The sequence below is a fragment of the Amphichorda felina genome, assembly GCF_050947745.1.
Source record: "Amphichorda felina strain 45539 chromosome Unknown scaffold_2, whole genome shotgun sequence".
NCBI classification, from domain to species: Eukaryota; Fungi; Ascomycota; class Sordariomycetes; order Hypocreales; family Bionectriaceae; genus Amphichorda; species Amphichorda felina.
The window spans coordinates 2056791-2069343 of record NW_028145048.1 but is presented as its reverse complement, the minus strand read 5'-3'; the positions used below and the strand labels follow the sequence as shown (position 1 = coordinate 2069343).

Below are 12553 nucleotides of genomic sequence, written 5' to 3'. Positions count from 1 at the left end.
ACCGACACTGGGCAAACCACATCTCGTCGTGCATCGTGCGAGGTCTGGAGCACCTAGAGCTGAAGAAGCTCATCTGTTTGGCCGACTGTGATCTTGACGGGCATGAAATCACAAACCCTGAGTTCATCTCGGACGTCCTTCACGTCGTTTCTCGGGACGGCCCTGTATGAGAACATGAATCCTGACGTGCACGGGAACACCATGGCCAAGATGCCTTTTTCGAGGGGAACAAGAAGTCTTCTGGCGCTATTGTTTAGCCTCGGGCTATAGAGGACCTCGGGGGAGTTGGGGAGAACATGTGGGTGAGTGCCAGGCCAGTACCACGACTGCATTGCTAGACATCATTTGACTGACACGTCGTCGTCCTGGGGCCGTATTACCTTCGGCCTGTACGGAGTACTTCGTTTTCAGTCTTATCTCGTGCAGCGCGAGGCATGGAGCAGTTGGTCAACTACTGGACGAAGACCACCTGGCAGCCCCCGACTGTGGGCGGTGATATCCTGGACAAGGCGGCATCGAGCTACACCGCCATTCACCAAGTTATCATGTACGTTGGACGAGCTTCCGGGACTCTTTGACGTGCGCCATGGCTATTCCGGAATCGAGCAAGCCAGGGTGCACGTCGTGAATGGGCAGCATGTTGTTGACTCGTCGACGTCTCGGCTTTGCCCACGCTACGACTCTGCAAGCGTGCAAATTAGGAAGCTCGGGGAGCCTGAGAAGCCTGGGACTGGGCCATGATCCATCTGACAGGGGCAGTGTGCATTTCTCATCTCCTCGCCCCTCCATTACCAGAGTGTCGGTAACTGATAACTGACACTGCGAAACAAATCCTGGATTTTGTTACATGTCATACTTCTATGAACATGTAGTAGACATGCAGCATTTTAGCGACGGGCGCAGGGACCAAGGTTCAATTAGCGCTCGTCTACTCCGTAGCATTGTTGCTGCTAGTATCCGTAGAGTAAGCTCCAATGTCCTTGATTAGAAGTTTTCCCTGCTATTCTACTATTACATGGCATTATTACATCTTTACTCAAGTATCGAGCTAGCACTATAAGAATTCAGGGATCAGAGTGCTTTCAGAGGCGTTTGCGGAAATGATCGGCAATGCTCTCCTCCGTTGTACATCATAATAACTTGTAGACTCTCCTCCGGGGTGGGGACCGGGGCCGCATTCCCGGCCCCGGCGACAGGGGCGAGGAATCGAGGAATCGAGGACCAAGGGGAATAATCCCCTCATGGGGTGCGTCGAGGTGAACTGTGAACACGATCACACGGCCAACTTACAGCAGGATAGAAGACAACTGCATCTATTGGTCTCCGCCACTGAAGGAGGCGAAGCGGGAGGGATGCCGGAGCGGGCCCGGAGGTGAACCCCCTGGGGGAAGAAGGGGGGGCGGGGGCGGATGAGGGTCCATGCCGGCCGAGGAAGAGGGTGGCCTAATGAAACTGCAACGCATTGTCAATCTGGTAATCCGTGCCCACACGGGGGCCCTCTTAGAGCATTTCCAGCCCCTTGTCTACGCAAGCTCATCCGGAGCAAGCGTGACATTGACATGCGTGCGTCTCCATAGCGTGGTCAGGGGTCGACGAGGTCACTTTCCGCGATCGCAACGCCCCTCTTCCAGTACCCATGCCTCCATCCCATGCACACGACCATCCTGCTGTCGCTTCAATGATTACGACGTACGGATATTGTTCTCGCGATCTCTCAACCCTGCGGACCCCGGCGGGCAACCCGAGGCGCCTACTGCAACATGGGTCTTGTCATCTGTACCTACTCTGTATTACCTCCGCAGGTTCCGGACCTTTCGCTGCGCACGAGTAATACAAGTACATAGTACGTTGCTCTAGACATGGAACACCATTAGTAGTACTCGTATGCCCTGTTTGTTGGTTTGGCTGCACTGCGCGCTATCCACTTGCAAGGTCGCCTACGGAGCAACCCGTACGTACCAGTATGCGCTGACAACTGCGATGCCATATCTTGCATATGCAGTCCAATACACTAGAGCAGATATTAGACTAAGGCCCACGAGTACCGAGTACGAGAAAAGTGGGAGTCTGGGAATCTGGCACCGTAATTCATATCTGCCTTGGTTCGTGGGTCGCTACCATGGACTCGGATTGCTCGTCCTCACTCCTACCCCAAGTCCTCATCATTAGTGGTTCCCCCTAAGAATGGTTCTTTATCCGGATTCCCAGGCTACTCGGATCCACCTCCCCAATGAAGCAATCCCGCACAGTCTCGATGTCTCGCTGGCGGATCGTGTCGTGGATCGCAAAGTCTCGGCGCCGGAGCACGCACGCTAGCACAATATACAGCTCGGCCCATGCGAGGCTGTCAAGTCAGTCAGCATCATATCAACACTTAGGATCAGAGCACGGGGAGGAAAACAACGCACTTGATACCTAGGCACACGCGGCTGCCACGCCCAAAAGGGATAAAATTGCGGTTCATCAGCTCGAGCTTGTCCTTGTCTGCATCAAGCCAGCGGTCTGGCTTGAACGTCCTGGGGTCCTCATATACCTCGGGGTCGTTGAGGATCTCGCGCACCGACATGCTGGTAGGCGTCTACCCAGGTTCGTCGTCAGTCAGGACAAATTTATTCACACAGTGAGTAGAGATGACTTACCCCGGCGGGAATGACCCAGTCCTTGTATTGGAGAGCCTCCCTGGGAACCAGAGGGAACCGAGAGCTGACAAGGCTGTTAATTCGCAGAGTCTCCTTGATGACGGCCGTCTAATCAGAAGTCACAAGTGGTGAGCCTCTCTCCCCATAGTTAAAAGCCGGAGTGTAACTCACCAGCAGTGGCAGACGCTCAAGATCCCGGATGGACGGCCTCATGTCAGGTTCTGGCATAACCGTCTTGAGCTCTTCCAGCATACGAGGGAGCAGCACCTCTCGCTCCTCTAGGATGAAGAAGGTTGCAGTGGCCAGAGCCCTACCCGTCGTCTCACCTCCCGCGGCAATCGCCACCACTCCTTCGTGGGATATGCGGTTATATTCCTTCTCCACAGGCGGCATGGTCGGGCTGTCCAGGATGGTTCGGAAGATGCTCCTCTTTTGCCCAGGCGCATTCTTCTCGGGGCTGTTAGAGGCTTCAACGGCCATCTGAGCCTGGTTCTCCATTGTCTTTTGCAACGATGCATGTCAACTTCTATGGGCCCTGATTTGTTACAAGAGAAGAGACTCACCCTATGAAGTCCGACAATTCGACCGAGGTTGGGGTTGATCAGATTAAGCAGCCAGACAGGTACTTTCAGAGCAAGGGGAGTGACCCAGCTCCAATTTCGGGCAATAGGCGTTGTGTTGGCCAGAGAGCTGATGGTCTCCTGCCACTTTACTGCCCTCTCTTCACTCTCCATTAGCCTAAGAGATTCCTCGAGACAGTATTCGGTAATAGTGTCTGTTGTAAACGCTAGGAAGCTGCAGAGGAGGTGGTCTTGTTAGCAGAGACACGGCCGCAGATGACAAGAACGTACTTCATGCGCAGCTCAGCAAACCCATCACGGGCAATATGGTCATCGATCCGCTTAAGCAGGACATCAACCCTGTTATATATAGCTTCCTCCTCCTGGATGGCTTGCGCCTTGGAGAAGATGGAGCTGATAGCTGCTCGGCGCTTGCGGTGAAGCTCAAAGGGAATCGTTCCAAAAACTGGGCGACCGTTAGTAAGGCGGGAATTCCCTGGCTTCCAACCCAAGCATAGAGTCACACTCACTCCCACGAGGCGTCCCTGTGAGATGTGCCGCAGGTGGGTACTTGTCCCGGGCACCCTAGGTAGTTTGATCTATGTGAGTAAGGTCTGCTTATAAGGCCTAGAAGTGGCTCCTTGGACATATGAGCTTACATGAGCTGGACCCGTGTAGAGCGTGTCAACCCACGACGAGTCTGACACGTGAATCTCATGAGGATTGATTCTAATGATGGGGCCTGAGGGAGGGATTTTATGTCAGCTCATTGCTGCATAGGTATCCAGGAGCTCCCCATACCTACCATATTGTTCGTGCAGGCGATCCATCTCCCACATGTATTGGCCTCCGAGCCCCTTAACAATATCAAAGTAGGCCTCATACCAGCCCGTGGCGGCTGCGATCTTGGGCCCGGGGAACTTGGCCAAAGGATGAAAGAAGAGGCGGTAGATGACCAGGCCGATGTGGTAAACCACAAAGGCCCCGAACACGATGCCGTACACCGCGAGCGCCATCGTTTGCACTCTGCCACTCTCGAGTATCTGGCGGGAAACGAAAGATCCAAGGTCGACACGAGATCCTAGTATGGCATCTTAACAATATAACGCGGGGTCAAATGCGCTCTTATTCGTGGCTCCTCTACTCAAAGGACATCAGGGTACCCTTCACGGCAGCGACGGTGTACTCTCTCCGGAGGTCCTTGTTGGCAACTCCCCTATCGATGACCCCACAAACAATGTGACACTCCAAAGCCCGTCCAGACAGCTTGCCGCCCATACATACCTTAGGGGTATCCCGAATACAGTATGCAAGTACAAATATTACGTGTTGGCTCATGCGACGTGCGTTTGTGGATCTGATCCGGGGGCAGGGGGGTGCGGTCAACTTTTTTTTTGTTCGGGATCCAGAGGATCCAGGATTAAACAAAAAGATGGAGCAGACCGCAGGGGCTCCGGTCTCAGCAGTTCCCCAGAAAAACATTCAAAGGTACTAGTACTACTGGGAGAGGTCCCCTTGGTTAATTTTGAGTCTCCTGATGCGGTTTATTCGTATTCGTACCAGTGTCTTTCTTCCAAGATCTGCGATTGCGTTGTGTAGCAACTGAACGCCCGCAATCCCCTTTCCCGTAACTCTGCATGGTTTTGGGACCTCTTTGACTGCCCTTGTTGCCCAGGGTCCTTGTTAAAACAGGGAAAGGTTGAATTGTACTCCGCACTCGATACTATTGTGTCGTGTTCGACATACTTATCTGGGGTACACAGTACTCGGTACAACAGATGTACGGATACTGCCAGTATTATTACGTACTCGAACTAGATGCGGCCGAGCCAAAGAGAACCAGCCATTATCGCCCTCGTTAGACCCGAGTATTAGTCGCCTGTGTACACAAGATATTGAACCAACAACTATTTGGTTCGCCTGCGAGTGCAAGGAGTCCGTCTGGCTGAACGCCAGTGCGGCCAGGGTATCTTTAGCTGGAGAGGTCGTGCTGGTGATTAGGTTCGTCCTGGGCCGTGGTGTCGATCTTCTTAGTGCTGTGCGGATATTGTTTACTGCATGTGAGACCCCTTTCCACGCGCCGAACCCTGTCCTTGGCTTGACGCCGATCTTCGGTGTCTTTCCCATAAAGACTCACTAAACAAATGGGAGGATGTCGAGCTTGCTGGCGCTAGTTTCTCCAAAGAAGGTGATGAGGTTGAAGCACCCGTCGGCGAGCATAGTCCAACTTTCGGAGTTTCCCAATGGGCAAGCACTTAATCCTATGACAACAAGACTTTTTTGTACGCGTCGTCGGAAGAATTTACAGTTCTCAAAGATTATTGCTGACATTGACCCAAGCAAAACAAGGATGCCGGTTTCTCCACCGCCCTGCAAGAGCACCATGTTGGTGAGCCCCCAATCATCGACCCAAACGCGGCGTATGACAACGATGCGCCGAGTGACTCGCAGATACCATGTATAGGTTGCGAGACCGAAGCGTGATACTTAGTACCCTGGGGATCTTACAAAGATTCAGGGTTGTCTTCTGAGGTTTTGTGGGTTAATACCCAGAGGGTAGGTACCGAAATGAATTGGCAGGCTTGGAGAACAGGAGAAATGGGACCCATGCCGATCTGATAGTTCAGGGTTTTGCGTGAGGATGCACCGCATCACTCTCTTGAATTTCCCATGTGATGGCATGCAGAAAGAACCCTGAGACCACTCACCCGCCGCAGCCGCAAGCGTCCCAATTCTCAACCGCACTCGAGGCTATCATCCCGGGCGGCAAGGCGGTAGTGGCGGTGCGGGACGATCCGGACGGGAATAATAATAGCACAGAACGCTCACGGCTCAAGGAGTCAAGGCTCCTGTCCAGTAAGTCCCTCGTCGGTCCGTGAAAGTGGAGCTGCCAACAACTGCTGGTCCTGGTCATTCCACAATACTACCAGCTTATACCTTACAGGATCCTGTAGTGCTATCCATGTGGCGCCTCGTGCAAGATACTTGCTCTTGCGTCGGAGCCAGCTCGTGCATAATGGTAGGAGCTGGATACGTATGCAGGCCGCTGAGACCGGCAGGTTTAACCCTTGAAAGAGCGATGTCGTGACGTTGAAAGTGGGAATGGGACGGGGTGGATTGGGAGAGAGAGTGGAGATGCTGGAGGGGGAAGGCTAACGGTGAACATGAACATGGGGGAAAGGGCAACCAGAACTCCGTAGAACTCGGAATCTGGCAGCTGCCAACCAGACAGTAACGCCCCAGGTACACACATGTACTAGTAGCCAGGGTTTTCAAGAGCGAGTTCTGACCTAGGAAGTACTTCGGACTATGTACCTCATTATGTAGTACTAAGTACTACGAGTAGTAGCAGTAGTAGTCATACTCGTAGTACGTATTGCACTAGTCGGAAGTCGGGGCCAGGGCCAGAGAGCCCCGCCCCTGCCATGAGCATTTGACATTGCCTCCGATTGGCCCCACAGCCCCTGGTACCTTCCAAGTGACCAGGTAGGTACTAGGTACATCCCAGCCATGATCCATGATGCCCCTGGCCACCGACAACATCACAACGATTGCATCGGCAACTTAAGCGGCTTCGCAACGTCTCCCCATCAACAACCACAGCCCTTCGGCCTCTCACCGTCCAACGTCCACTCATGGCTCTAGACCAGGTCCGAGAGGACCCTCCTAGTCTCCCCCCCGCATCTTCCCCTGCGATACTGGTTGCCGCAAGAGATCAGCAATCAACTAGGCACGAGGCCAACGGCCAAGTGACAGGTCGGGGCCTGGAAGCTCTGTCATCAATGACGGGCCTTAAGTTCCGATCTCAAGCAGCAGGGGCAATCGTCCTATTCAATGGTTGGATTGAGAATGTGTCAAGACTTTGTCAACTCTCTCTTCGAGAGACGATACCCAGAACCCGCTTAGCGCAAAAGACACGGACCCTGTATTCGCTCTCTTCATACCATGTACCATGTACTCATACAGGTTGGTAGCCCACCGTGGGCTTTTATCATTTTGACACGATGCTGCTATATGCGGAGGTAATTCTCGGATAGCGGTGCGGCACTTACGAGTTAGACCAAAGGGATCAACGCCCTCGACTCCCGCTATGGGGATAGATCACCTCCAGTATGCGAGAGCCAGGTAGCAACATCCGCGACCGGAACATTCCAAAATGACATGTTGGTGGCTGTTGGTTGTTGTGCCTGCCCTGTCCTTCTGCAGACGACAATGAAATTCCCACTTTCTGGGACTGGAGGGGCGTGAACCAGATGGGGGATGCAAGGGATAGAGACACCTCACCCACAACCCACATGTGCATATCTGCGTCGTTTACGAAACTCAACGTCACATAGCCCCTATGGCACGTGCATCTGTGGTCCTCCATAATCCGTCTGCCCTCTGTCGCTCGTGGGCTGCGGGTTGTGGGCTGTAGCTTGCAGGGACCAACAAGAATATGTCCAATGGGGTTGGTCTTGAGGCGAGAAGACCACCGAATCCTGGTTCTCCCCGTGACTCTCCCAGAATGGACATGGCGTAAATCTAGCAAATAAACCAGATAATTACCCCGGCCGGTGACCTTGGAGGTCCTGGCGGCTATAGGAGTCGTGGGAGTTTACATAAATGCGAGCTCCTGTGCCCACACCCGACACTTGACTTTGCCCGGCCCAGTATCCCCGTCTCTCTATGTTCTTGATCCCAAGACTCCAAAAGAAGAGGAATCCAAGTGTTTATTTCTCTAAGACAAGGTTCTAAGAAATCCCATATCCCTGCTAGCACTTTCGGTCCATCTGGCCCCCGTTCCGCCATGTCTACTACGGTCCACAACCTTGACGGCGCCGCTGCCGGCCACTTCACAAGCCATGAGCAGCTAGTCAACCACAAAGAGGCTGTCGAGTCGGTTTCTAGCGCCGTTGCGGAGCAGGAGCGGGATCACCTCGTGGCATACATGCGTGCTGCCAAGGTCACGATCCCCGACCTGCAGATCATGATGAGCCACTGGCCTCAGGGCGTCAACCCCGAAATAGACCGTCTTGAGAAGGACTCACAGGACATGCTCGCATGGTAACCCTCCCCTATAGCCCTAGTTTCCATCTATGGGACTGAACATGGGCTCCAAACAGGATCCTCTCCTCTCCCGACGATGGCCCTCGCCTCAAGAGGATGAACCGCTCCGGTGTGGCCCTCTTCGGCGCCTCTTGGTGGGCGTACGCGCCGTATGAAGCTCTTCTTATAACGACTTACCTCTCTATCTGGGTAAGAATAGACTCAAAAATAATTGCTTCAAACCTTATGCTGACCTCGGCCGTCTTACACGGCGTCTAGCTCTTTGTCTGGGATGATGGTGAGGAACCCTCCATGCATGCTTGCCGGCCCCTCATGGTCTAACTCACCTTAGAGACCGACTCTCTAGAGTTCTCGGGTCTTATCAACGACTTTGAAAAGTCATGCGCCTTCCGGGCTGAGACCATGGCCTACATTGAGGCCGCTCTGAAGAAGGAGAGGACCGTCGATCTAGACTCAATATCCACCAACCGCATTATCACCAACTTCAAGCCCGTTGGCGAGGCCATTACCAAGTACTGCAATCAACGTAAGCATCTCTATGTCTGCTAGAAGCCTTGTGTAAACTAGGACCTGACACTCATCAGGCCAAATCGACACCTTCCTTGCGGAGCTGCGATTCTTCATCCAGATGTCCGAGGAGGAGCAGATGTACCAGATGACCCCCCATCTGCCCAGCATCGAGGAGTACACTCGTCGCCGTATGGGTTCCAGTGCTGTTCGCGTGTGCCTTGCCCTTACCGAGTAAGTCCCTACGCTTATTCTCTCATCAATAGGGCTACAGCTAGAGACGCTCACACTCTTCCAGGTACTCCTTCGGCATTACCCTGCCCGATGAGGTCACGGAGGACCAGGGCATGGAGAATATCTGGAATGAGACCAACATCATCATCTCCACGTAAGCTGTACCTCTGCCAGGGACAACTCGCAGAGAACATGCTAAAAGTAGGAACCCCGGCAGAACAAATGACATTTTGTCCATAAAGAAGGAAGTGGTGAGTCAGCCTTTTGCCCTAGGAGCCCCTTTCTCCCCGTCAATCGGTCCACAAGCTGACAGTCTCTCTTCAGGATCAATCGCAGGTTGACACCCTGATCCCCCTACTCGCCCTCCGTCTAGATTCCGTCCAGAGTGCCATCATCCGCGCTTCTGAGATTGTGAATGAGTCCATCCAACGGTTCGAGACGGCCGAGAAGGACCTGCTACAACGCTACTCGAAGGACTCCAAGACTCAGGAGGATATTGGCAAGTTTATTGACGGTGCCAAGTATGCCTGCACGGCCAATCTCAACTGGAGGTACTTCTTCCTGTCTATATTTTCACCCGGGAGCAAGGCTTCTCTGCCGGCCTCCGCTAAGGTCCTGTTAGGGGATATAACGAGCTAACAAATGCTCCTCTGCAGCTTGGTGTCAGGGCGGTACAAGCTTAACTTGACGAGCATGGCCGGTGGCGTCGTGGTGGATTTCTAGGCTCCTCGCCGTCTTTTGTCTTGAATACTTCAATATGAATCTTTGCGCTAGACGGCGGGATTTTAGGTTATAAGGGGGTGCTTGATGATCTGGGAGGTGACTCATTTTCTTTTGTTCTTCCCACCTCCAAGACACAAGAGGCATGATAAAGGAATACTATGACTTGGGAGTACTTTGAATTTAGAAACAATGGAATTTTTTTTTCTTTCGCAAACGTGTTGCTGGTGTTATGTTGCTGATCTTCCGTGCTTATAATGAATGGTCTTTGCACGCCTTGCCCTCCGTCTCTGCACGCGTAACCGGCAGAATCACCGTCGTAGGTCCTCTCATGAAAATTTCTCTCTCTGACGGCTATTTCATGGATGATGTCGAGCATTGCCTGCGATCAACTAGGACCCCACCCATACGACGAGGTCATCATGTCTCGTGAACTCGAACTCGCCGCCAGAAACACAGCAAACAAGTGCAGCATTGGCCTTTCAAGTCAGTGAGAAATTAAATGCTAATTGGTGTGTTTGAATCATACCAAGAACCAACGAGAGTTTACATTTCCTACTAATTTCTTCATGAACGTTGATACTCATCATCCTGGCTCCTACCCTGCACTTACGCTAAATTGTTCCAGACAGTCTGTCTTGACAGGTGTTAGATTGTATTTGAAAGACTCCCAGAGAATCTTTAACAACCATTGAAACTACGAGATACTTTCTAAAAATACCAAAAGCTCTGTGGGAGAGATAATTGCTGAGTGTCACTAGCTCCGCTCGGCCTACATGCTAATAACATCTTCATCTACAATGATATATACCTGGTGTTTGACAGAAAGCCACACCATGAAATGACATCTTAAGATAATTCCCACTAGCCATAAACAGATCTAATTGCCTGTGGGCTATTATACTCGCCTTGTTAGACGATTTCATACACGTCCGGTAACGTCCCCCTACTAGGTCACGGCGGCAGCACATATGTACCACATTGATGGAGCTGTAGGTTGTATCCTGCAACGAATAACAAAGTTTTCCTACCTTCCAATATAGAGGGTGTAATAGCTGATATAGAATCAATCGAAATAACCATCGTGGACAGTTAGATCAGATACGGAAGGTCATATGACTACCCCTAGTTCCATCACACACAGCCTCCTTCCTCTAAATACTAAGAGGATAATGGAAATAAAGAATTTGGACACCCGGGAAAGCTAGATAGCCCGTGGCTGGAATTTCCAAATTGAAGAATTCACCTTTACCACAACTCTCGTATGGGCCTTAGAAGGGACTTTGAGTTCTTGAGATACTGCGTTTCTGCATTTCCGCCTTGATGGCTGTGCTTTAGAACCATCAGTGGGCACTGACACTTTCCCAGCAAGCTGTGCAAGTTGAGTCATTTAGGACTCCCCACCGTGGCAGTTTGTAATTTTGCGCGGCGGCGATATTGCAGCATCATTGTGACGAATGTTAGGCCCGATGCCATCCTCACATAAAGCAAAGAGGCGCAGCAAGTAACATTGAATTGTACATAGAAGTAACTGAATAAGTGCCTCCAATGAAACCCCTCAAGATAGTCTCAAGTGATCGTACAGCATGTTCAGACGAAAAGAGCTCACCACCTTTAGAAGGAATAATAGCAACACAGGTCATCATCACTATCAGAGATAGTCGAAATGACGAGAGCAATAGCGCATGCTGAGACGAGCACACGGAAAACAATCGCGCCGCATCCTTCCGTGTCCACTACATAGGGTTTGGACGCATCTCCCGTGACATATATAATTGTTTCTGACAACTTGTACGTACCTCGGCGGTTCATTGAGTGCTCATTGCTGCTCGGCAGGGAGAAGAATTGCCTCTAATGCTCGGACGCGGATGCTCATCAACGGCTGATGCAGCGGCCCGGGTTGTGATTGAAGTTGGCCGGGAAACGGCCTCTTCTCCCTCTGTGTTGAGTAATTAGTCCGATGCTGTCATAATGTTGATTGGGATGGTCCGGTGGCTGCCTTAGGGGACCGACTTGTCACATCTCTGTTATTATGTTATGTCATCTCCGGGCTACTCATAGTATCTGACACGGGAACGGGCGTCGTATAATACGGGTTAGCGAAGGAGGAAGCAAGAGATTCGAAATACATAGGCAGGTAGTAATACTAATATGCAACCATCGGCAATGAGAGTGAGTGATTCTTGGCGGCAAGGTGCTTTGGGGGCCGGGCTGAGCCGCTGAGGAAACCGGCATTCGGTTACCGGGAGCCAAATATATCATCCATCCGAGCGTTGACAGCGGATGGCTTGCAACCTTGCTGTTGACTTGAAATTGAATCAGCCGTCCCCAAGTTCCTGACTGTTGGGCATGGCACGTTGGACCCCTGGAGATTCTGAAACGTTTTCGAAAGGAGACGGACAGCGGCGGTGGGGCCCGCGGATGGGGGGCTGCAGATGGGGGAAAGGCGCCTGAATGGCGCTCCCAATGGCCAATGGTGCCAGGTGTGTCCAGGATCTGGCCATGGATAAAGCTGCAAATTTCGCCTGGGCTCAGGCGATGTGAAAACACCGAGAGAGGAGTCGTATCCCCCCTGGTGAGCAGTATGAAGCAATGGCCCAGGCCACGAGCACTGGCGGTGTATTTTCGGAGCGTTGTATTTGGAGTGAAACATGGCATCGAGATACGAACGGGACTGTTGAAGATGCCATGCAGCTACCAGACCCCCAAGAGCCCCAGAAGCCAGAGCAACGGGAAGGCAGGGACTCCTCCTCGCTCTCGGGGAGTCATGGATGCGGGTATGTGGAGACTAGTCTGGTCGACGACTGGCCCTTGGCAGACTATCGGGTTTCTCCTGAGCCGTGC

General features: G+C 52.3%; 2 protein-coding genes across 2 annotated transcripts; one reads left to right on the top strand and one right to left on the bottom strand.

The window, feature by feature from the left end:
- Positions 1-2178: 2178 nt before the first annotated feature.
- ACO1O0_002199 (cytochrome P450) lies at positions 2179-4215 on the bottom strand (the record flags this gene model as incomplete). Its single annotated transcript, XM_083191676.1, has 9 exons — positions 2179-2344; positions 2409-2578; positions 2640-2747; positions 2811-3140; positions 3203-3434; positions 3491-3665; positions 3730-3784; positions 3859-3941; positions 4005-4215. 9 exons carry the CDS (start codon positions 4213-4215, stop codon positions 2179-2181), a joined length of 1530 nt encoding a protein of 509 aa, XP_083052890.1.
- Positions 4216-7988: 3773 nt separating this feature from the next.
- Positions 7989-9628, top strand: ACO1O0_002198 (terpene synthase family protein; the record flags this gene model as incomplete). Its single annotated transcript, XM_083191675.1, has 8 exons — positions 7989-8245; positions 8305-8437; positions 8507-8525; positions 8580-8774; positions 8833-8989; positions 9054-9143; positions 9207-9240; positions 9314-9628. 8 exons carry the CDS (start codon positions 7989-7991, stop codon positions 9626-9628), a joined length of 1200 nt encoding a protein of 399 aa, XP_083052889.1.
- Positions 9629-12553: the final 2925 nt, after the last annotated feature.